The following is a 22,884-nucleotide window of genomic DNA, read 5'->3' as shown; positions in this document are numbered from 1 at the left end:
TATACCTAGCAAGTAACCCTCTTCATTCCATCTCAGCCCTGTGGCAACTAGAAAGTCCGCCAAAGCTCTTATCGCTCTACCCTGCCCCTTCGTGGGCCACAACAAGTCTTTCAGCAGATTGCCAGTCCGCCCCTGAATATCATCACACTTTTGGACTTCAGCGTTGGATTTTGATAGGGTAGAGCCAGTAGATGGCAGTAATGAAAAATTCTTATGTCAGGTGCAGGTGAATCCAACAGAAGAATAAATGGAGGGTGGACGCGCATAGATATCATATTTTAGGCTTGATGTCTAAGGTGGAGTTGACTGTGTAACTTTCTGAGGCCATCTTCCGTCAGAAAACTTCCATGGCGTGTTTATGTTTAGTGCAACGCTCTGGTGCAACGAACGTAAGGTGGTTGATTTTTTTGCCTTCAAAATTACTCTCAGCCATCTTAATTCTTTGCGGATTTATAAACAGTTTGGTTGAAAAAATGTTATCAGTGTTTTTTTAAGTAGTTGGTATTTTTTTTGCATCTCTGAAATTTATTAAAAATCAAGCCGTTTGAAAATTGAGTAACATAGCTATTTAAAGTACAAACTCCATTGACTATAATGTGTTTATCGAGTGGCTCTGGCGCAAAATGGACGACAAGTGACGACGGCCGTCCCCGTTGGCTCTTAGCGCATGTATGACATATAGTCTTTTTTATATGATATTTATGACTACAATATCATAACATAGGACTGTATTTGAAATAGTATCGTTGTGTGCGATTATATGACCTGTCTGTCATTTCCATAGTTGGATTATTAGGAACAAAATGTAAGCGTTTTCTCCCCTTTTTTATGTATATCCGTTCATACTACATATTTAAGTCTGTTTCGTTGATCGTTAGCTTAGCATCGTGGAAAACACAAACGTCAATTTGTTTACATTACCACAACGACTATCGGAGAACGTGAATTAGCGTTCATTCACATTTGATTTCAACTGTCTAAATAAACTTAGCGGTCATAATTCCTGTTTCCTGTATTATACAGTGTAATACGCTATTACAAGCAAATAATAATTTTTCCCATTAAAGGTTCTCTCCAATAATAAATAAATAAATCTTTCTTTCTTTCTTTTTTTCTTTTCTTTCTTTCTTTCTTTCTTTCTTTCTTTCTTTCTTTCTTTCTTTCTTTCTTTCTTTCTTTCTTTCTTTCTTTCTTTCTTTCTTTCTTTCAAATTTATGATTTAATATGATGGGCAGTTCAGTCTTAACTGTGTATAGAACCTTTGAATTAGCCAATTTTGCCTTAGACAAACACAAATATTGTTTTGAAAAACAGCACCAGAAACTAGTCATGATACTAGATGAGATGAGACTAGAGCCCTATTCTTTGAATGCTGGTGTGTGTAAAGTATATAGGAAAAAATCAGTCAACCCAATTTACAGTGTTTAGGAGAATAAAGAAATGACTATATTGCATTCCCCCCCTTCAAGCTGGATTGCAAGCAGTGTATGGAAACGACGTTATACTATTGAGCATCAGAATGGAGGAGACGAGCCGTGAGGCGGTTGCCACAGCAGTCCAGCGTGTGGCTGGAATGCTGCAGAGATCGGACCAGTTGGACAAAGTGGAGCAGTACAGAAGAAGAGAGGCCAGAAAGAAAGCCTCTGTTGAAGCAAGGCTTAAGGTGACGAGTTTTCAGTTTCATTGTATTTTATTTTCAATTTTGATGTTTCAAATCATCAAGTAGATCTTTGATATAAATCACTGTCAGTTAGGTTTGTGTTAAATAATTTCTTGATTAAACAGGACTGACAGTAATTAGGTATGCCTATGATAATGGGAGTTAAAGTGCCTATGACAGGATAAAAAAGTCTTAAATAGCATTATTATGTGAATTAGAATCAAATTTTGAGACGATTCGACTGAATACAACAATATGGCAAAGCACAGGTGACGAGAAATTAGTCATTTAATCTGCTGTTTAGCTCCTGCCTGTCATTATAGCGCTCTAGCGTCCCCAGCTGGAGGATGACGTCGGCAGGGTTACGATTTCATCTGATTTAAAATTCAGCCCATTGAGGGGGAATTATTCGGAATGAGGAAAATACGACAAAGAGAGCAGCAAAGTGTCATTGTTTCAATCTCTCTACTCCAATATTTCTATAGGATGTTCTTTTAATCCAAGTTTTTTCCCCAATTGCTAAATAAATGGTATGGTCTTGTGCTAAATGGAATATGAAATATTAAAAATGCATTTATTCAGTACGACATGGCAAAATTACTCCACAAGACTGTTTGCACCTCCCGAACAATATTTTATGGCACCTAAGTTTGTCCGGCTTTTGTCATTTCTCTGCCCCATTTCGGCGAGCGTAAACAAACCAGGAGGCGTGACAGCTAGCCGACATGCTAACCTGAACCGAGCGGCATTTCAAAGTCTTATTCTCGCTTTTCGAAGCGAAATATCACACAAAACCACTTCGGATCATATCACACGGTGGCGGTGTTGTCGAATGTCTTCGCCGATCAGCAACCCCCCCCCCGGGGGCGAGCAAGTGACAGCTCGTCGTTCCCCTGCTGCGGGCAAGAGAGCTCGTTTGCCAGGGAAGCAGTTGGAGACTGACTGCTGGACGCACCGGCCGACATCGGAGGAGTGCATAGCTTCCCGAGCCCAATCCGAGGATAGTGGTCTATTGCCGGTGTTCTACCAAATTTTGTACCCTTATAATATTTTGCTCCCAAAGTTGTTGTGGCTGTGAATAAGCCCTCTTTTACATTCTGTTGGACTCTCAATGTTATCCACAGGTGCTAAATGAACAAGTAACATCATAAGCATACATGTCCAACACGAATATGGCGTAAATTAATGCTTAACTACACGGCGAAGACGTAAACAGTGACAGAGCGACGTGCAGTTGTTGTGTGCAGCTAACATGGCAGGATGTGTCTGAGAAGAACTTTTCTATACGTCCATCCATGATCAAACGTAAGTAAATATTCCTTTATTTTAAGAAAGTTTGTAATGTTTACTTTGTAATCGCTGAATTTGTGGCCATTTTTAACACAAAGTTGCACTTTCTGATGGTGTGCAAAATTTGACAGAACACCGGGCACACGAAGAGGGCAATAAGCCGAGTATAGCGCTCTCCCAGCGGGCAAGCGAAGAGGTCTGAGGGGGGGGTGTGACAAGCCGCTGGTCGTCGGCTGAGTGGCATTCTCGTTGGAAATGGAGCATTGTCAGCCACAAAATGCAAGCCACCTGCGTATTAAAACCTGTGGCATGATCCCAGTATTTGGCATAATACAAAACACAATGTTTACTCACTTCCTCGCAAGTCCAATGGTCCCACAGTTGTCGGACTTCTTTTGGCCAATCTCGGGGTGAACGGAAACCTTTTGAAACCCAAAAAGACTCACGCCTCAACAAAACCCTGCTGCACATTTGGCTGGCATGATGCGAAAAATAAACAAATTTATCCGCAAAATCAGCTGAATCTGCAGTCCATCTGCATGCTATAAAGCAATGCTGTACTGTGAGATGCTGACCCGGGTGATATCACATTCACATTCTTCCTCAACCCGAGACTCGAGCCGGAAGTCACTCATTTTCATGGCGCGGGATTCAAAAATTTAATAAATAAAACGATCGCTTCCACACACATCCAAGCAGTCAATTTCATTCAGGAGCATACCTTGTGAAATATGAAATAAACATGCTTTTTGATGTCATCGGCACTTTAACTTATTGTAAAGTAACATAAAAAAGTTTCAGCATACCCCTGAGTAGGGATGGGAATCGAAATCCGATTCCAATTCGGAACCGGTTCCGAGTGTTTCGAGGCCTCGACATCACAATGAAAAAGCCTTAACGATCCCTCTAACGATTCCTAAAGACGCGTATTGGGTCGTGACGTGTCTTGTTGTCATGACGCATCAAACTAGCATGGCGCCAAGAACCACACGCTCCAAAGTTTGACTACACTTCACCAGGAAAGAGTGTGAAAATGAAAGGTTACGACGGGTAAGCACGAGCATTGCAGCCATAAACATAACAATGACAGCACGTAGGTTCAAACGCTCGAAAGTGTGTCTTCACTTCACGAGGAAAAATTACAACAAAGCGACTTGCAGTCATTGCAAGGTGGAGATAACTGCATCGGGAGGGAATACGACTGCGCTGTCCTCACAGAGAGGCTAAGGCTCAGTCCTGGCTATACAGCTAGCTACACTCCCAAATGACGATGCAGAAGACGTTGGTATAATTTGCTGACTTTATTCAACCATCACTTGAAGAGTGAAACTAAGAATAGAAATGAAACAAATCAATTTCGTCCCCAATAACAAACAGGTTTGCATCAACGTAAATCAGCGATGATTAGCTGCTAATAACAGTAATAACAAATGGTTAGCATTCGTTCGCCAGCATTAGCACATCGTTCAAACCACTACACAACTGGATTTAAGTGTCCGATCGCGAGTGGAAACACAACAACAACAACACAAAGATGATACATACAGGCGTTGCCACTGTAGATATTAACATTAACAAAGAACGTACGCTCGTAGAAGTGTTTCCCTCTCTCACTAACTCGCTCGCTCACTCGCATGGATGCGGCATTTCTTCTTCGGGTGTAAGCGCGCTCTTCTTCAAGTGAGCGCGTTCTTCTTCGCGTGAGGAAGCGCAAGGGCGCCCCCACTGGAGCGCGGAAGCTCCACAAAAACTAAAAGGCATGCATTTCAATGTAATGGTAAATAATACACGTTCACGTTAACCCAGCAGTCCCCAAACTGCGGCCCGCCTCCACATTTGGTCCTGCCATTTTGAATTTTTTTTTTTTTCTCAATCGTGTTATTTATTTCCTGGCCTTTTCCTTGAAGAATTCAGAGAGGGTTATTTGGTTATTATCTATTTAATTAATAGTGTTTTTATTATTAATTATTATTATTATATTATTATTTTTATTTTATTTACTTTCATTCCGTGAAGAATCCAGAAAGGGTTATTTGATTGTGGCTTTCTGAAAAACAATAATTTTTTACATTTATGCACTTCTGCAATCGTCACACTTCTTCTGTTACAAACTGACCCCGGCCCATCATCAGAGAAGGGAAAAGTTATGTGGCCCTCACAGGAAAAAGTTTGGGGACCCCTGCTTTAACACATATTGCCAAAGGCAGAACAACAACCTATCTGCCAATATATACCAATATTTTTTATTTCTATTAGATAAATGTTTCAATAAAATGTTATACATTCTTGTGTATTTGCCACTTATTGCCACAGTTAACATTGAGGCTTTGGGCCTCCTTTGATCTCGTTGTGAGTTTGTAAGGTTGTGACTTCTTAATAAACAAACTCGATGCCAATCAAAACGTTTGTTCCCCTTTTCCCCCAAATTAGAATCGATAAGAGAATCGATAAAGAATCGAATCGTTAAGCAATATCGATAATGGAATCGGAATCGTAAAAATCCTGTCAATTCCCATTAGAGGTGTGCAAAATTTCCGATTCTTAGATTATTCGCGATTCGGCCGTGGAAGATTCGAGAACGATTCACAAACATCCAAATTCCGATTATTGAAATATGCCAAGTAAAGCGGAAGTACAACACACTCAGCGTGCCGCGCGGGCTTCGGGACGGAACGGAGCGGGAGTAGCTAAACATTATGCTTCTCATTAACCGGCCCCTCGGGTAATGCCAACGCTCAACTCACGGCTCTATCTCAACTCATGCCACGAGATAAAAAAACACAACAACATACCTGCCTGCTGCCGAAAAGCTGCTACAAGTACAGCTAAGCTACATAATGTTACGGTAGATATCATTTATATAGGACTAGATGGATTATAGACTCGGTAGCGGTAGCAGCACATCTGCAAAAAGCTAGATGCGGGCGTTAGTAAACGGCCGCCATCTTAAAGCAGTAAACTTCCCTGCAATGCTGTTGTAGCGAACCTTCCAAGCAAACCTAATTAACTTTTTATCTAAAATACTCCTAAATCGGTAAAATATTGACTTGAATCTATCTTTAAAATAGTTTTAAAACTTTCACATGTCAAAAGTAGACAAAAGGGAAATTATGGAATAACGGGAGCAATTTTAACAACTTTAACGGTTGATTCACAACATTAAATTAATTGAATGTAGTTTAAAGCTGCTGATACAGAATGGGGACTGGAGTTTTTTTTTTTATTTAATGTTATTTTTGTATATTTGTTTACTGCTATATGTTAACTTGATACTGAAATAGTAGTTTGGTTTAGCCTGAGAGTATTTTTGAACAATTTTGGAACTAATGTACAAAACTTTATTTAAAAAAAAAAAAAAAAAAAAAAAGGAGGGGGGTGCATCAATAATCGTTTTATAATCGAATCGGAGCCTCTGAATCGTAATCGTAATCGAATCGTTAGGTGCCCAAAGATTCCCAGCTCTAATTCCCATCCCTACCCCTGAGTGTCCAAAGATTTGCATGGCACTATATCTTCCCATTGGTTTCCCATTCAAGTATACAATAGTGGTATCTAAAGGTTTGGCCACCCCAGGAATTTAGTATAGTTCCACTCTTATTTTGGTTCAGATTATACTCAAATTCATGTTTGCTATTTATGTTTTTCAGGCAGCCATTCAGTCTCAACTGGATGGTGTTCGCACTGGACTAACTCAACTGCACAGTGCCCTGCTCGACGTGAAGGACATCCAGAGCTCGTTGGCAGATGTGAGCAAAGACTGGAGGCAGAGCATCAACACAATAGAGAACCTAAAAGATGTCAAAGATGCTGTAGTTCAACATAGTCAGCTGGCCTCCGCTGTGGAAAACCTTAAAAATATTTTCTCAGGTAGGAAGTATGTAAGTTTGAAGTCTCATTCAGACATTCAGGAAGGAAGCAGATCTGGTATCCCTGTTGTCACACTGTATATTGCTAAGTAAGCAACTTTGAATGCCTTATGTTTAGTCCATACAGTTTGAGTGTCATCTTGTGTGAGAAGTATTTAAATGATAACATGGCATTTTCTGTTGTCACAGTCCCAGAGATTGTGGCAGAGACCCAGCAGCTGATAGAGCAGGCAGAGCTGCTTCAGGCCCACAGGAAGCTGATGGAGCTGGAGAGCTCCAGAGACGACCTCATGTATGAGCAATACCGTATGGACAGCAAGAACACCAATGACATGCGTCTTATTGTTATGTACTTTGAAGATGTAAGTTTTCTAGAACATGCATGTTTAAAGTTGTTTCTATATGTACAGTTGTGGTCAAAAGTTTACATACACTTGTGAAGAACATAATGTCATGGCTCTCTTGAGTTTCCAGTTATTTCTACAACTCTGATTTTTCTCTGATAGAGTGATTGGAACAGATACTTCTTTGTCACAAAAACATTCATGAAGTTTGGTTCTTTTATGACTTTATTATGGGTTAACAGAAAAAGTGATCAAATCTGCTGGGTCAAAAATATACATACATGGATCTGAAAAAGCAAATCATTTACTTGAACAAGTCAGGAAAGTCACTTGGAGCCATTTCAAAGCAGCTGCAGGTCCCAAGAGCAACAGTGCAAACAGTTGTTTGTAAGTATAAAGTGCATGGTACTGTTTTGTCACTGCCACGATCAGGAAGAAAACGTAAGCTATCACCTGCTGCTGAGAGAAAATTGGTCAGGAGGGTGAAGATTCAACCGAGAATCACCAAAAAGCAGATCTGCCACGAATTAGAAGCTGCTGGAACACCGGTGTCAGTGTCCACAGTCAAGCTTGTTTTGCATCTCTCCATGGACTGAGAGGCTGCCGTGCAAGAAGGAAGCCCTTGCTCCAAAAGCGTCACCTTAAGGCTCGAGTGTAGTTTGCTGCTGATCACATGGACAAAGATAAGACCTTCTGGAGGAAAGTTCTGTGGTCAGACGAAATAAAAATCGAGCTGTTTGGCCACAATGCCCATCAATATATTTGGAGGAGAAAAGGTGAGGCCTTTAACCCCAACTACACCATGCCTACCGTCAAGCACGGTGGTGGTAGTATTATGCTGTGGGGCTGTTTTGCTGCCAATGGAGCTGGTGCTTTACAGAGAGTAAATGGGATAATGAAGAAGGAGGATTACCTTCAAATTCTTCAAGATAACCTAACGTCATCAGCCCGAAGATTGGGTCTTGGGCGCACTTGGGTGTTCCAACAGGACAATGACCCCAAACACACATCAAAAGTGGTAATGGAATGGCTAAATCAGGCTAGAATTAAGGTTTTCGAATGGCCTTCCCAAAATCCTGACTTAAACCCCATTGAGAACTTGTGGACAATGCTGAAGAAACAAGTCCATGTCAGAAAGCCATAAAATTTAACTGAACTGCACCAATTCTGTCAAGAGGAGTGGCCAAAGATTCAACCAGAAGCTTGTGGATGGCTACCAAAAGCGCCTAATTGAAGTGAAAATGGCCAAGGGACATGTTACCAAATATTAGCGCTGCTGTATGTATATTTTTGACCCAGCAGATTTGATCACTTTTTTCTGTTCACCCATAATAAAGTCATAAAAGAACCAAACTTCATGAATGTTTTTTTGTGACAAAGAGGTATCTGTTCCAATCACTCTATCAGAGAAAAATCAGAGTTGTAGAAATAACTGGAAACTCAAGTGAGCCATGACATTATGTTCTTCACAAGTGTATGTAAACTTTTGACCACAACTGTAATTTCAGTAGCTTTAAGTTTAGGGACCAAAAAATAGCACAACAAATTTTTTTTCATGCTGTTAATTTCTTTCAGGTTCAGCAGTTATCTGATGAGCTTGCCAAACAGTTGTGGATGGTTCTGCAGAGGGCCATGGTTACAGTCCGCCGTGACCCTACTATGCTGGTGTCAGTGGTTCGTATCATTGAGCGTGAGGAGAAGATCGACCGGCGTATGGTAGACCGGAAAAAACAGACAGGCTTCATCCCGCCTGGACGGCCCAAGAAATGGAAAGACAAAATGTTTGAAGTGAGTAGAATTCTCTTCTTTTCATCTGAATTTGTCATCATTGTGCAGGTTTACGATGTGGTCCAACATATTAATTTTGTCAATTCGCCACATACAGATGCTACCGACTGGAAATTGACATCTCATAAACATTTGATTGTTCATGTCCTCCTCCTCTTTACTTGTAATATTTTGTTATCCCTATTAAGTATATAACGTTCAGTGAAATGTGCTAAAATACAGTGAAATGTGTATTATAAAGAAATTTTTTTATGTTTCTAATGCAGGTGTTGGAGGGGACTGTTAGCACCCGCATTGAGGGCACTCAGGCAGTGACAAGAGAAGCTGATAAAATGTGGCTTGTTCGTCTCCTGGAGATAACTAGAAAATATGTTTTAGATGACCTCATTATTGTCAAGAACCTCATGGTTCAGTGCTTTCCGCCACATTATGACACCTTCAACAGGTAACCGATTAATATTTTCCTCTCATTCTTAATTCTACATGCTCTGGACCCTGGTTTTAAAAAAGAACATGAATCACTTTTAAGATTGCTAGAAATAGAAATTAAATGCACATTTGTATGACTGAAAGCTGTCTCATATTCATATTTAATTTCATCATTTGTTTCAGATTTTTCAGCCTTTACCACAATGCTGTTTCCACTCGTGTCAAAGAACTTGCATCTGAGGACTTAGAGGCAAATGAGATCGTGTCCATGTTAACCTGGGTCCTTAATACCTACAAGAGGTACTGTCCTGACAAACTTACAATACAGTAATTTATATAAGCATTGACAAAAAGAATATTGCGAAATACACTCAACTTGGTGATAGTAAGGTGACAAAATATGAACAGTTCAAAAAGTATGAATACATTGTTATGGCACGGTATACACAATGCCAATGTTATATAAATATATATACATTTTTTTTTTTACTTTAAAGTGCGTACGACAGGATAAAAAAGTCTTAAATAGCATTATTATGTGAATTAGAATCATATTTTGAGACGATTCGACTATATACAACAATTTGGCAAAGGGCAGATGACTAGAAATTAGTATTTTTATCCGCCATTTAGCCACGCCTACCATTATAGGGCTCTAGCATCCCCAACAGGAGGATGACGTCAGCAGGGTAATGGTTTCATCTGATTTAGAATTCAACCCATTGAGGGGGGATTATTCAGAACGAGGAAAATGCGACGAAGAGAGCCGCAAAATGTCATTGTATCATTCTCTCTACTCCAATATTTTTACAGGATATTCTTTTTATCGAAGTATTTTGCCCCAGTTGCTAAATAAATGGTATGGTCATGACAAATAGCAGTCTTGTGCTAAATGCAATATTAAATAATAAAAATGCATTTATTTGGTACGATATGGCAAAATTACTCCATAATGGTCAATACTGTCAACTTCACCTTTACTGTTGCACCTTCTGAACGATATTTTATGCCACCTTAGTTAGTCAGGCTTTTGTCATTTCCCTGCCCCGGCTTCGGAGAATGTAAACAAACCAAGAGGCGTGACAGCTAGCCGACATGTCGATTGTCTTCGCCGATCGACAACCCGCCCAACAGAGAGCAAGTTACAGCTTGTTCCCCTGCTACAGGCAGGAGAGCTCGCCCAGGTAAGCAGCTGGAGAGTACCGCCGGACAAAGGAGCGCGTAGCTGCCACATGGTCAACACAAATATGCCGTAAAATAATGCTTTACTACGCGGGGAAGACGAAAACAGAGACCGGCGTGCAGTTGTTGTGCAGCTAACATGGCAGGATTTGTCTGAGGAGAACCTTTCTACATGTTTGTCCATGATGAAACGTGAGTAAATAGTTCTTTATTTAAAGAAAGTTTGTAGTGTTTACTTTGCAATCGCTGTATTCGCGGCCCTTTTTAACAAAAAGTTCCAATTTCTGATGGGGTTGAAAATTTGACAGAACACCGAGCACACGAAGAGGGCAATGAGCCAAGTATAGCACTCTCCCGGCAGGGGGGTGTGCGACAAGCAGCCGGTCGTTGGCCGAGTGGCATTTTGGGTGGACAATCAGTCACAAAATGCAAGCCACCTCTTTATTAAAACGTGCACCTCGATCCCAGTATTTGACATCATACAAAATACGATGTTTACTCACTTCCTCGTAAGTACAATGGTCCCACAGTAGTAGGGCTTGTTTTGGCCAATATCCATGGTGAACAGGAACCTTTTGAAACCCAAAAAGGCTCACAAGTCCCTCCCTGGTGCAGCAACAATTTACTGCAGCCGTTTGGCTGGCGTGATGCGAATAAACGAAAGTAAATACATAAACGAATTAATCCGCAAGATCAGCTGAATCAGCAGTCCATCTGCATGCTATAAAGCAATGCTGTATTGTGAGACGCTGACCCGGGTGACGTCACATTCGCATTTGTCCTAAAACCGAGACTGAAGCCGGAGGTCACTCATTTTCATGGCGCGGGATTAAAAAATTGAATATATAAAACGATCGCTTCCACACACATCCAAGCGCTCCATATCATTCAGGAGCATAAAACACTGCGTGAAATATGAAATAAACATGCTTTTTGGTGTCATACGCACTTTAATTTCCCACTTCATTCAACATTGTTATGGTTCCCTGATTCAGTCATTTTGCATCTGTATATGTTTCTTAGTGCAGAGATGATGGGCCATCCAGAGCTTAGTGCTGAGTGTGACATCAACCAGCTAGAGCCACTCTTACCCCAGTATGTTGTGGATGACCTGCTCAGCAAATATGTCCAGACTTTCACAGTAAGCATCATAAACTATAACATGCATGCAAAGCATTTTTTAATAAACTTAGGTGAAATAAACCATTAGTTTGATTAGATTACGGGACATTCGATTAAATAACCATTGACATTGTGCCCACTCACTTGGGCACAATGTCACTTACAGCTACAGACCAAGCCAGAAAGCGTAACGAAAAGACTCTGACCTAAACTTTGACAGCCATCTAAAGTTTGTCACTTAATCTGCAAAGTACCACCTAAAAATATAGCCAGAATTAGGGTGTTTTTGTCCAAACACGACATGGGGGGGAAAAAAAAAACTATCCATGCATTCATTTTTAGTAGACTAGACTGATGTAATGGTATACTTACAGGTCTTAACAAAAAAATCAATCAGGAAGCTTTAGCTGATACAGAACAGATACAACGAAAACTAGATCATATTGCACCAATGCACCTGTTATGAAATCACAATTATGAAATGTCACACTTTCTCCCTGTGACTCAAAGGATAGACTATAAAATACTACTACAGGCCTACAAAACACTGAATGGCCTTGGACCAAATACATGCTTGATTTGTTTGACCCCTACGAAGCATCTAGACTCCTAAGCTACTGTTTACCACAACATATTCCTAACTGCCCATATATCTATTTCTTTTAATTGTTTTTATTTTAACTTCCTTGATGATTTAATGTGATTTTTGTATTTGGATTTTTGATTATGTATCATTTTATTTGTGTTTTGGGATTTGTGTGTGACGTAAAGCTCATTAAATTACATTGTGTTCAATTGTGCTATACAAGTAATTTGCCTTGCCATTGCTCTAAGGCCAGCTTCCATTTATAATGTAGCAAATCTTGTTAATTTAATTTCAAATCCATTGTGGTGATGTTTACAGCCAACAATCTTTGTTTTTGAGTCACATTGTTCCTATATCTGACTGCATGGCTCTTTTCTTCACTTTCTACCTCCTGTTTTCATGAACTTCAACAGGAAACAACTATTAATTGTAGATAACTTATTGCCTATATGATGTGTTTACTGTCCATGTCTCCAGTCTAATATTACGGGCTGGCTGAGAAAAGCCCTTGAAACGGACAAGAAGGACTGGCAGAAAGAAACGGAGCCTGAAGCAGATCAGGATGGATACTACCAAACCACACTACCTGCCATTGTCTTTCAGGTACCTTGTATCAAATCAAGTATATATTTTTGGCACACTTTGTATTCTTTCAATACTTCCTTAAGAATATTAGCATGCCAAATTTGCCTGGCACGGCCAGACTGTTCTCCCTGTATTTTTCAAACACTGTGAGAGTAGTCTGGGACACAGCCCATTAACAGCCTCTCGAGCAAGAACAAAATGAACCGTCACGTGTTCTTAACGAGCAACGTCACTCTTCCGCGTCGGAAGTCGTCTCCACAACAACACAGATGACGAACAGGAGAGCCGAGAATATGTTCAAATCCATGGTAAAATCAGTTTGAAATGAACACAACACATAGACTCAAGTCATTGACAACAGGCTGTCTCGTGCTAGCCATGTCAAATAAACTTCTCCGTTTTCCGCTCGCGCCGCGCAAGTTGTCGGCTTACCAATGTCACGTCTGCCCGTTGCTGATTGGTCCACTCCGCTGTCTGTTTGCTGTGGCTTGCTTCGCCCTGGAAATTTGATCTGCTCATTGGTCGCCACACTCTATAGCTGGAACAGCCGTGAGTGTGGTGTACCAGGCTAATGCCAAATACTTTCATGTTGTTTATTCAGAGACTGATAATTCATAACCCTTCAAAACAAAAAGCAAACATCTCTGCGTCATTTAGAGTATCAAGATAACAACTGTGCATCCAGTGATCACATATAACCTGTCAATGTGAACTTCACCTTATAAATCCTTGCTGACATAAATACACTCACATCTGGCCAAACAGCACAAATAATAAGGGCACGTTGACCGCACTGAAAATCTTAAATTTCTTGCTTAGGTAGTTGACCATTAATTAATCAGATAATTAATAAATTGAAGGTAGACTTAGTAACGGTTATAGGTAATAGTTACATGGCTGCAGTGAAGTCATGTCCAATATCTACAGGGAGTAAACTAGGAAATTTGTAATATTTTGTTTTCGCTCCAAAATTGAAACAGTCATTAAGTTGCAAAATAGATAAAGTATTGTATAAAAATATTTCGTATTGGCCCGAATATAAGACGGCCCTTATTATAAGACGACCCCCTCTTTTTCAAGACTCAAGTTTGGAAAAAGACTTTTTGAACACCGAATTAATTTTTATACAGAAAATAATTACAGGACATCTGAGATAAATGATTGTAACAATATATTTGAGAGAAAAAGCATGTTATTTTGCCTCATTCAAATCTTAATATCTGAACATTTAAATATGCAAACTAAAGTGCAATCACATTCGTAAATGAATGGCTTCTGGTTTTTGAAATGTAAATAAACCAATCTATTGTGATAAAACAACAAAATTGCAATAACTGCATTAACCATCAAAGTGAAGTCTAAGTGTAACTGTAGTCTTGAAACAAATCTGAATAAGGAAAAACATTGCAATAAAATAATGCAAACTGGTTAAACTTGGGAGTAGCTGAGATCTGTCATGACAGAACATTGCTTCAATGATATCTGGCGCAATCTAGCGTCGTGAATGGGTATAATGTCTGGACCGTGAATATAAGACGACCCCCACTTTTTCAGTCTTATTTCAATGCAAAGAACACTGTCTTATATTCTGGCCAAGACGGTAGTTTTTAATTGAATAATGGCAATATAAATATTACATATCCAAAGTCTATAATTTCTGAATCGTAAAACCAAGTATGTGTAGAGGCAAAATCATAAAAACTAGTATATTCGAGCAGATTTGGCTGTGTATGTTTGATCTGTAATGTCTGTCTTATCTACCCACTTTTTTTGCATTGTATGTTTCATCAGATGTTTGAACAGAACCTGCAAGTAGCTGCTCAGATCGATGAGGACTTCAAAGAGCAGGTTCTCAAACTTTGTCTGAAGCAAATGTCCTCATTCCTCATGAGGTATTTTTTTTTTCTTTTTTACCACAGCATCCTTTGTCTATCCTGCTTAGTGATTATCGCCTGATAAATATAAATGATTTGGATATGTATAAATATATACAGTAGTTTTTTTCAAGAGAAGAAAGCGTTGATTTTTCACAATTGATGTGTATTGTGCCTAGATACAAAGAAGAGGCAGTGGCCTATAAGGAGGAACACCTGAGAGATCGACAGTTGCCTCAGTGTTATGTGCAATACATGATTGCCATCATAAATAACTGCCAGACATTCAAGTAAGCATTTTTCTTACCAGCTAAAATTATGTAATTATTTTATGCACCTTCAGTATTATTCATAATTCCATCCGCAGTAGAAGGATACTGTTTGTGAAATGTACTTCGAAGTAGTGTGCCCATAAATAGTATTGGCAATGCAACCCTTTTCCAGGCAGTTCTATATGGCTGCATGTTAATAGCCGAAATTGTAATCACGATTATTTTTTGTAATCACATTATATTGTAATCATGGTAATAGATCACAATAAGTCATCATCACGAGGTAAACAGTCTGTGCATTTTTTTTTTTTTTTTTTTACATTTTAGAATACAGGAAAATTACGTAAAATATATCTAAAAATTTAACCATTGCCAGGTGCTAAATAAATAAATATTTCATTATCTTAAAGTGACTTGCCCTGAATCCAAATTAAGTCCTAACAATGGATGCTGATCCCTTTTGAAGCTCCTCACCATAATGCTAATTTCCAATTTTTTTGCTGTACTTTCTTTTCCCGCCAGCAGGGTGCGATCAGTTTTTATTGAGGCACCTTAAAGGGAAGTTAAAAAATTGGCATTAGGCTTAATCTTCAAGTTAGCGGGGGTTAAATTCATCGGTGGAGTTTATTTCAACAAATTCCATGCAGTTGGTGATTTATTTGTTAATTTCAGGGCTCCGGAGTAGCTAGGCTAGCGCGAGTGAATGAGCCCGTCCTAGCATGCCAATAAAAAAACAACATATGCGCTCATGAAAATCACCGATGACCCAAGCAATCAATAGTGTTGGCTATGTTTTCAGGATGATGTTATTAAAACTTGCCATTGCATGTCAATAAGTGCAGTATGATCCAGTTGCTCTGTTGGTAACAGGCTGCAGAGCAGAGTAATATTTATTCCACCGGTGTGTTTATATCATAGCCAGCAGCAAGTGTCCAGTTTTTATTGTCCCTTGTTCTTCATAGGGAATTTGTGGAAACCCATTTGCCTATTTCTTCGGTCTGTTTCCACAGCCTCTAAATGCACGTTTCACTATGTTGCCGTTCTTCAGTCAAGACAAGATCATGGGTGTCCAAACCTGCCCTCAAGGGCCGCTGTTGGTCCTTGTTTTTGTTCCTACCAATCGAGCACAGACAGTTTAACCAATGAAGTTTGTGCTAAAACAAGCAGCACCTGACTGCAATGAACTGATTAGACTTGTGAGACACCAGATTGGTGAAAAGATGTCATCTTGTTGTGTAGGAATGAAATCCAGCACCCACTGCGGCCCTATGTGGAATAGTTTGGACACCACTGCTGTAGACTAATGCTGCATTTGAGGAATGTGGCAAATCGGAGTTTTCCAACCTCCGACCCGGATAAATATCATTGGAACGCCACTCGAACTGGGGGGCCCTAGTCGTGAAGTCAGGACAAAAAAAATTACCCCGACTTCAAGAGTTGCTTCAATCAGACCTGACTCGACAAAACGCGCTGCCTGTCGAAAAACAGACAGTCAATAGTAAAACTAAAGAAGGCAGTTTACAGTGTGGTCTATTTATCTTAGCCCTCGTTTTTCCTACACTATTTGATCGCTTACGAGAAGCCATGTTTTCTGGAGGTCAACATGGCTTTTGATGGCAAAAATGAAAAACGCTTGGAATGTTTTGAGGTCGCACCTGATACCATCCGAGTGTGATAATTCTGACTTCCCACCTTCCTCGAATTCAGCATGAGCACGAGTGGCCAAAGCACTCCTTTCTATTGTGGTCACATTACGCATCTAAAAAAATACTCCCGCAGAAATAAATTAATTACGGCAGTTTGGTGTGACATTGTTTTGGCTGCATGGGTATTTTAAACAACGATTTGCATTTTGAATTTATTTGACTATGTTAGATTTGTTAGTATCGTTTTTTTATTGGCATGCTAGGAAGGGACCATTTACTCGCTCTAGCTTAGCACCTCCGGAGCCCTGAAATTAATGAATAACTAACAAACTGCACAGAATTTGTTGAAATCCACTTAACCAACTAATTTAACTCCCGCTAACTTGAAGATTAAGCCTAGTGTAAAAAATTCTGAACTTCCGCTTTAATGATTAACGCACACTCAGTTTTTTGGCTGACTGCTGGTTGAAAAAGTGCTTGATTTGATCAGCAACAGGGACTGCATTTTACACGTAATAGTCACCAACAAACATTTAATCTTGGCATCCAAAATCATGATCACGATTAAAATGCAATTAATTGTGCAGCCCTAGTTTTCATTGACTCATTTCCAGATGAATCTGTCAAATCAGGTTATTCATGATTAACATATGTCCAATATGTCATTTAGAGAGTCCATCAATAGTCTAAAGAGAAAATACTCTCAGTTGTCTGGGCCGTCTGACAGTGATGCCATCATAGAGAGGACACTCAACGAGGTGGCCAAGGAGGGATGTCAATTCCTCTTAGATGAAGTCTTCTTGGACCTTGAGGTAGGAAGATGACAAGTTTTACTTGATAAGTCAAAGTAGAATGTTTTCGATTTCAGACGAATACCGTGCATCCAATTGCCTTGATATCAGCATTTTCTTGTCATTTCCAGCATCACCTCAATGAGCTTCTCACCAGAAAATGGCTGACAGGCTCTCATGCGGTGGACACAATCTGTGTGACAGTGGAGGACTACTTTAATGACTTTAACAAAATAAAAAAACCCTTCAATCAAGTAAGATTTTTTTTTTGTAGAATCACTGTTTGTCTGGTGAACTCGGTATATGTCTTTGAATCAAGACTCCACGTGATTTGACTCCTAAACCATTCCTAACAAATTTCTGGGAATATTATGTACATATATGATCTTCATTCAGGAATTTCATAGTGGGTCCCTAAAGCGCACACGCACAAAAAAAAAAAAAAAAAAGTGACTAGGAAATTTAAAAAAAAAAAAACATCAAGAAGGCAAAGGGTATCAGTGCACTATAAACAGGCTTTTGTTCATCTAAGAGAAACGTAGGCATAGTGGATTTTCATTTCATTATATTTTTATCCCGACCCCATTTTATAGATATCATTTGGTTGTCATCATTTAACCTGGAGTGCTCTAATAAAATCATTTATTGACTGAACAGGTCTCGAACAAATAATTTTAAACAGAGTACCAGTTTGTTTTTTTCTTTATTTTTTAAACCCCTGAATTAATGAATACAATCAACATGCAAAAAGTGAGTTTTATGTTACTTGGGTTACATTCGGGTGATATTTGCATTTGTTTGATGATCTTAAAAACATTAGAGCAAAGGAAATAGCAAAAAAAAAAAAAAAGAATTTTAGGGGTGGATTTTCCCCACATTTACTGTACTGTACAGTACAGTACAGCAAAGTGGCTTTAATTTCCCTTAAATAGGACACAATACAGTAATGGGGGGCGAATTATAAATTGTTGCCAACACATTTCTGTGATTTACTCACTCGTGTGCATTGTCATTGAATTAAAATCCCAAAATTTTAAACCCTTTTTTTATATGCAGTGGCACGAATGTCATTGCATCTTTTTTTTTCTCCCTGCAACTGCTCTGGTTTTCTGGCATTAGCTGAAGGATTTACAGATGTTTTTTCCGTATAAGCCATATATGTTCATAGTCATTATCACCTTGCAACTCTTCGTTATACTTTCATGTATCAAAGCAAAAGAGCACAAAATACTAAATAAACCACTGAATACACTTGTGATTGTAGTTTTCTCATCTTTAAATATGGTTACAATTCTGCGTCATTTTTTGAGACCTGCTTTTCTAAAATATTGTGGTTGACTGTTAAGCTGCACAGTATTTGGGGCATTACACGCGAACAATTTTTGTATTTGATTATAAATCATGTTATGCCTTGTGTGCAGGAAATGACAAATGAAGCCCTCCGAAGGGTTGTGGTCGACTACATTAAGGCAGTGATGCAAAAGAGGATCACCTTCAGGAATGCGGATGAAAGGAGGGAAGGAGCTGAGAGAATGATCAAAGAGGCTGAACAGTTCAAGTTCCTTTTCAGGAAACTGGCTGCTGTAAATTCTCGTTAAACCATAGTCGAGATGTGCTTTGATCTGTAATGTGCTCGTAACATTTGCATGACAATATTTACTGAGGATTATTGTTTTGTAGGGAGAAGACACTGATCGGCTCTGTGGCGCCATCGTGGCTATTGCTGAAGTGTTCAAGCTAACTGACCCGACATTGCTCTTTCTTGAGGTCTCTACCTTGGTCTCCAAATACCCTGACATTAGGTATGTAAGCATTTTGTCTGTACTCCCATTTGCAAGTCTTCTTCTTCTCGAGTCACTACGTAGTATCAGATGATTCCAGTCCATTGTTGGATGCGTTGCCTGGCAGGTTACATATGGCGGAGTTCACAGATTTGCTTCTCCACCACTTTAGCTAAATTCAACACATAAATCATTTTCTGCAAGTACTGAATGCGGAATGATTTACGATCTTTGTAGGGAGGAGCATATCCAGGCGCTGTTAGCGGTGCGCGGCGATGCCAGCAGGGATATGCGCCAGATGATTATCGGAACTCTCAGCGAGAACAAAGTATCTTACGGCGGCGTCACACAACCCATCTTTAAAGACATCACAGTGCCCACCATCACCATGACGACCATGACTACAATGACTTCTATGGCAACTGCAAAGCTGCTGAAGTAAACCCCATTTTAGCATTTAGTCCTTCAGAAAAGATTTTCTCTTCAAGATTCTCTAACAGTCGTACCTTTCTGTGTTTATTTCCTGTATAATCACCATGTTGATGCCATTTGTGCTTTAAAAAATAATAAATATATGATTGCAAAATCAACTGTCCAAATGGAAGTCATTCAACTGAAAATTAAATAATAATTGAGGACTTAGACTATTTCAACCACTTTATTTTTTTTGCATTTTCAAGTAATTATGTATATTTTGAGTATGATAAAGTAAAAATTCGGAATCTCTTACATCTTTTTCATTTTAATGTATAGATGAATTAGTGCTGTGCAAAAATGTGTGGTGTAAAAAAAGTTTGTGCTATGTGCAGGGTTTGAGAACTGTTTCCATAAATAGCCCATTGGTTGAGATTGCTTTTGCTGTGATTAAAAAATGTACAGTATTTGCAGTTTGTACAAAGCAAATACCCAACCAAAATGCACAAAAACTTAGTATGTTAAAAATACATTTCCGTGCGCAATGGATTCAGCATGCTGTCGAGCGAGTCACCTAGACATATACTGTGAATATAATATGTACAGCGCACATGTTGCTCCTGGTGCTGCGTCACCAGTAGGTGGATGGCGAGATAGTGTAAAGCGCTTTGAGCGCCTTGAAAGGTGGAAAAGCGCTATATAAGTATAACACCATTTACCATTTACAAAAACAACAAATGTCAATTGTAGTACCTGTGGATGATCTATGGGAGGATGTGATAGAAATGTCCCGAGTGAATTTCTGTGAATGTGAGCGAGTCTCGTCTTTAATCTTCTCTTCATTTTCTTTGTCTGGAAGTTTTGGCCCGCTTGCCTTTCTTTAGCCGCCGGCATTTCACTGGACTCTCATTAGATTTTTTTTATGGTTTAAAAACTACTTTAAAAAATAATACATTCATTTGCACTTTTGTTTACTGCATATTTTTTTGTACTTTCCATGTATTTCTTTGATCAAATCATTTTATTATTGCTATTTTCAATTGTGCTAGTCATTTCAGTCTATCCAGTGTTTTTCAAGCTTTTCAACCTTGCATGGGTTGATGTAGTTCTTACAGAGGCGTCAAATGTATGATCTGCAGGCCGGAAGCAGCCCACCAGTGGCTCATATCCGGCCCACAGGGGTTTTGCCAGACAGGCACATTGTACCTCACTCATACTGTAAATAAAAAAATCTCATGCTTTTATTTTGACATTTACGCCATAAAACTGAAGATTTGTGGTTTCTGTGATCAAGTGCGCGCACTACTGCACTTGGCTCACTTTCATGTCCGCAGTTACATTAATGCATTCACCCCCAAGGTCAAAATGGATTGGATATCTTATCACCATCAATGGCAGCCAATGAGCTAACAAGGAGTTGACCCAAAAATGAACCCAAACCAACAGGAAGTGACACCAAATCAACAGGAAGTAACCAGAAAATGCCCCCCAATAAACAAGGAGCAGACTAGAAATGCACGAAAAATTAACAGGAAGTAGCCTGTAAATATCTTAAAATGACAGGGAAGTGATGGAAAATAGATGTCCAAATCACTTAAACTGGACGGACTTGCTGTGAATGCTCATCTTCCAGTGCCATTGACGACGCTTTATGTCCAATCTATTTTGACTGGGAGGGGCGAATGAATTAATATGAGTTAATTTATTCAACATAATAATTTTCAGATCCTCTTAAAATAACGACCTATATCATGTTTTTACAATTTTCACAAAACACAAACAGATTGACTGAAATGTGTCATATACATATATGATAGGGCTGTCAAACGATTAAAATTTTTAATCGAGTTAATCACAGCTTAAAAATAAATTAATCGTAATTAATTGCAATTCAAACCATCTCTAAAATATGCCATATTTTTCTGTAAATTATTGTTGGAATGGAAAGATAAGACAAGACAGATATATACATTCAACATACTGTACATAAGTACTGTATTTGTTTATTATAACAATAAATCCACAAGATGGGATTAACATTATTAACATTCTTTCTGTGAAAGGGATCCATGGATAGAAAGACTTGTAATTCTTAAAAGATAAATGTGAGTTTGTATATTGTGACTAAATATTGCCATCTTGTGTATTTGTTGAGCGAAACAAAATGTTTGACTAGAGTTTGACAAAAGTCTGAGTATTATTTTGCATAGCTATTTTGATTGGGAATGCCAGTTCTCTTTGCATTGAGCGCTTTTCTTTTTGTGAACATTATTTTTTTTTTGAGCCATAGGAATATTATTTTTGTTCTGCTTTCAGTAAATGATACTGTAGCGACTTAACTGTTCTGCCCAAATAAATGATGGGAAGTTGGGCAACCATGACTGTCAGTGGTGGCTGCAAATGGTATATCTTCTCTGCGTTGTGTACAATACAGGGTTTTAAGAAAAAGATCATCTCCTGTCATTCGCCACAATAGATATAACTGTTTTGGAAGAGATGCCAAAGCTTTAGCCAATAAATAGCACGGCCCCACTGAATGCCTGTGTCCATGCCACTTCTCTGCCTCTTAGCTCTCAATATACATAAATATATATACATAATATATACATTGTCGTCTTTTTGCAGCAATGCGTGAGTGGGTCGTTCAGCGCATGCGTTAAATATTTTAACGTGATAAATTAAAAAATTAATTACTGTCTGTTAACGCAATAAATTTGATAGCCCTAATTTATGACTGTTTAAGAGAAGAATTGCATGCTCCAGTCAAGTCAGGATGTGGGAGATGATACCGAAGGTGGCCAACCAGCATCATGAGGGGATGATAAAAAACAAACAAAAAAGAAAAACAGTACAAATTCATTTGTTAAAAAAGGCAGCAAAAAAGAACTTTTTATCCTTGGGCCTTATATTAAGAAGGTGATATTTGACCTCAACATTGGACCACATACTGTAGCCAATGCAATAATTGCTCTGTTGGATGGTGAATCATCAACATGGGCAAGTATTATAGTTAAAGAAAAAAAAAACCGTAACCCACACGTGTGTTTAGGTGTTCTAAACTGAGTATAAACAATATGTAATAGTTCTACGCAGGGGCGGACTGGTAATCTGTGGGTTCTGGAGGATCACAGAACGGCCGGTGCCCTGGACGGCCGGCGGCCGCCATTCATTATAGATCACTGTTTTTGTCCCCCCTAGCCTCTGATTATCTACAGTTTGCATCCAATCCGACAGGTGGCAGCAATGCGCCTGGC

The 22,884-nt window shown here is 39.1% G+C and overlaps 1 protein-coding gene and 1 long non-coding RNA gene across 3 annotated transcripts; one reads left to right on the top strand and one right to left on the bottom strand.

Annotated features, from left to right (window-relative positions):
* The first annotated feature begins 312 nt into the window (after positions 1-312).
* Positions 313-21,927, top strand: exoc3 (exocyst complex component 3). 2 transcript variants are annotated; one of them, XM_057857933.1, is made up of 16 exons: positions 313-394; positions 1,470-1,663; positions 6,598-6,817; positions 7,006-7,178; positions 8,736-8,948; positions 9,215-9,393; positions 9,561-9,677; positions 11,583-11,700; positions 12,745-12,870; positions 14,644-14,744; positions 14,906-15,016; positions 17,315-17,456; positions 17,567-17,689; positions 18,857-19,018; positions 19,116-19,237; positions 19,454-21,927. In XM_057857933.1, the coding sequence occupies exons 2-16, from the start codon at positions 1,520-1,522 to the stop codon at positions 19,656-19,658; spliced, it is 2,256 nt and encodes a 751-aa protein (XP_057713916.1). In that variant the 5' UTR covers positions 313-394; positions 1,470-1,519; the 3' UTR covers positions 19,659-21,927. The 2 variants fall into 2 exon arrangements, with proteins under 2 accessions (XP_057713916.1, XP_057713915.1); XM_057857932.1 differs by lacking the exon at positions 313-394 and adding an exon at positions 655-805 and having other exon boundaries at positions 19,454-21,926.
* On the bottom strand, positions 15,372-19,556 carry LOC130930173 (uncharacterized). The gene is made up of 3 exons (XR_009067005.1): positions 19,211-19,556; positions 17,521-17,628; positions 15,372-17,450 (listed from the first exon to the last, which is right to left on the bottom strand). It is a non-coding gene; the product is annotated as an uncharacterized LOC130930173 (long non-coding RNA).
* Positions 21,928-22,884: the final 957 nt, after the last annotated feature.

The sequence above is a fragment of the Corythoichthys intestinalis genome, chromosome 14, assembly GCF_030265065.1.
Source record: "Corythoichthys intestinalis isolate RoL2023-P3 chromosome 14, ASM3026506v1, whole genome shotgun sequence".
Lineage (NCBI taxonomy): Eukaryota > Metazoa > Chordata > Actinopteri > Syngnathiformes > Syngnathidae > Corythoichthys > Corythoichthys intestinalis.
The sequence above is the reverse complement of the archived record's forward strand: the minus strand, read 5'-3'. Positions and strand labels throughout refer to the sequence as shown.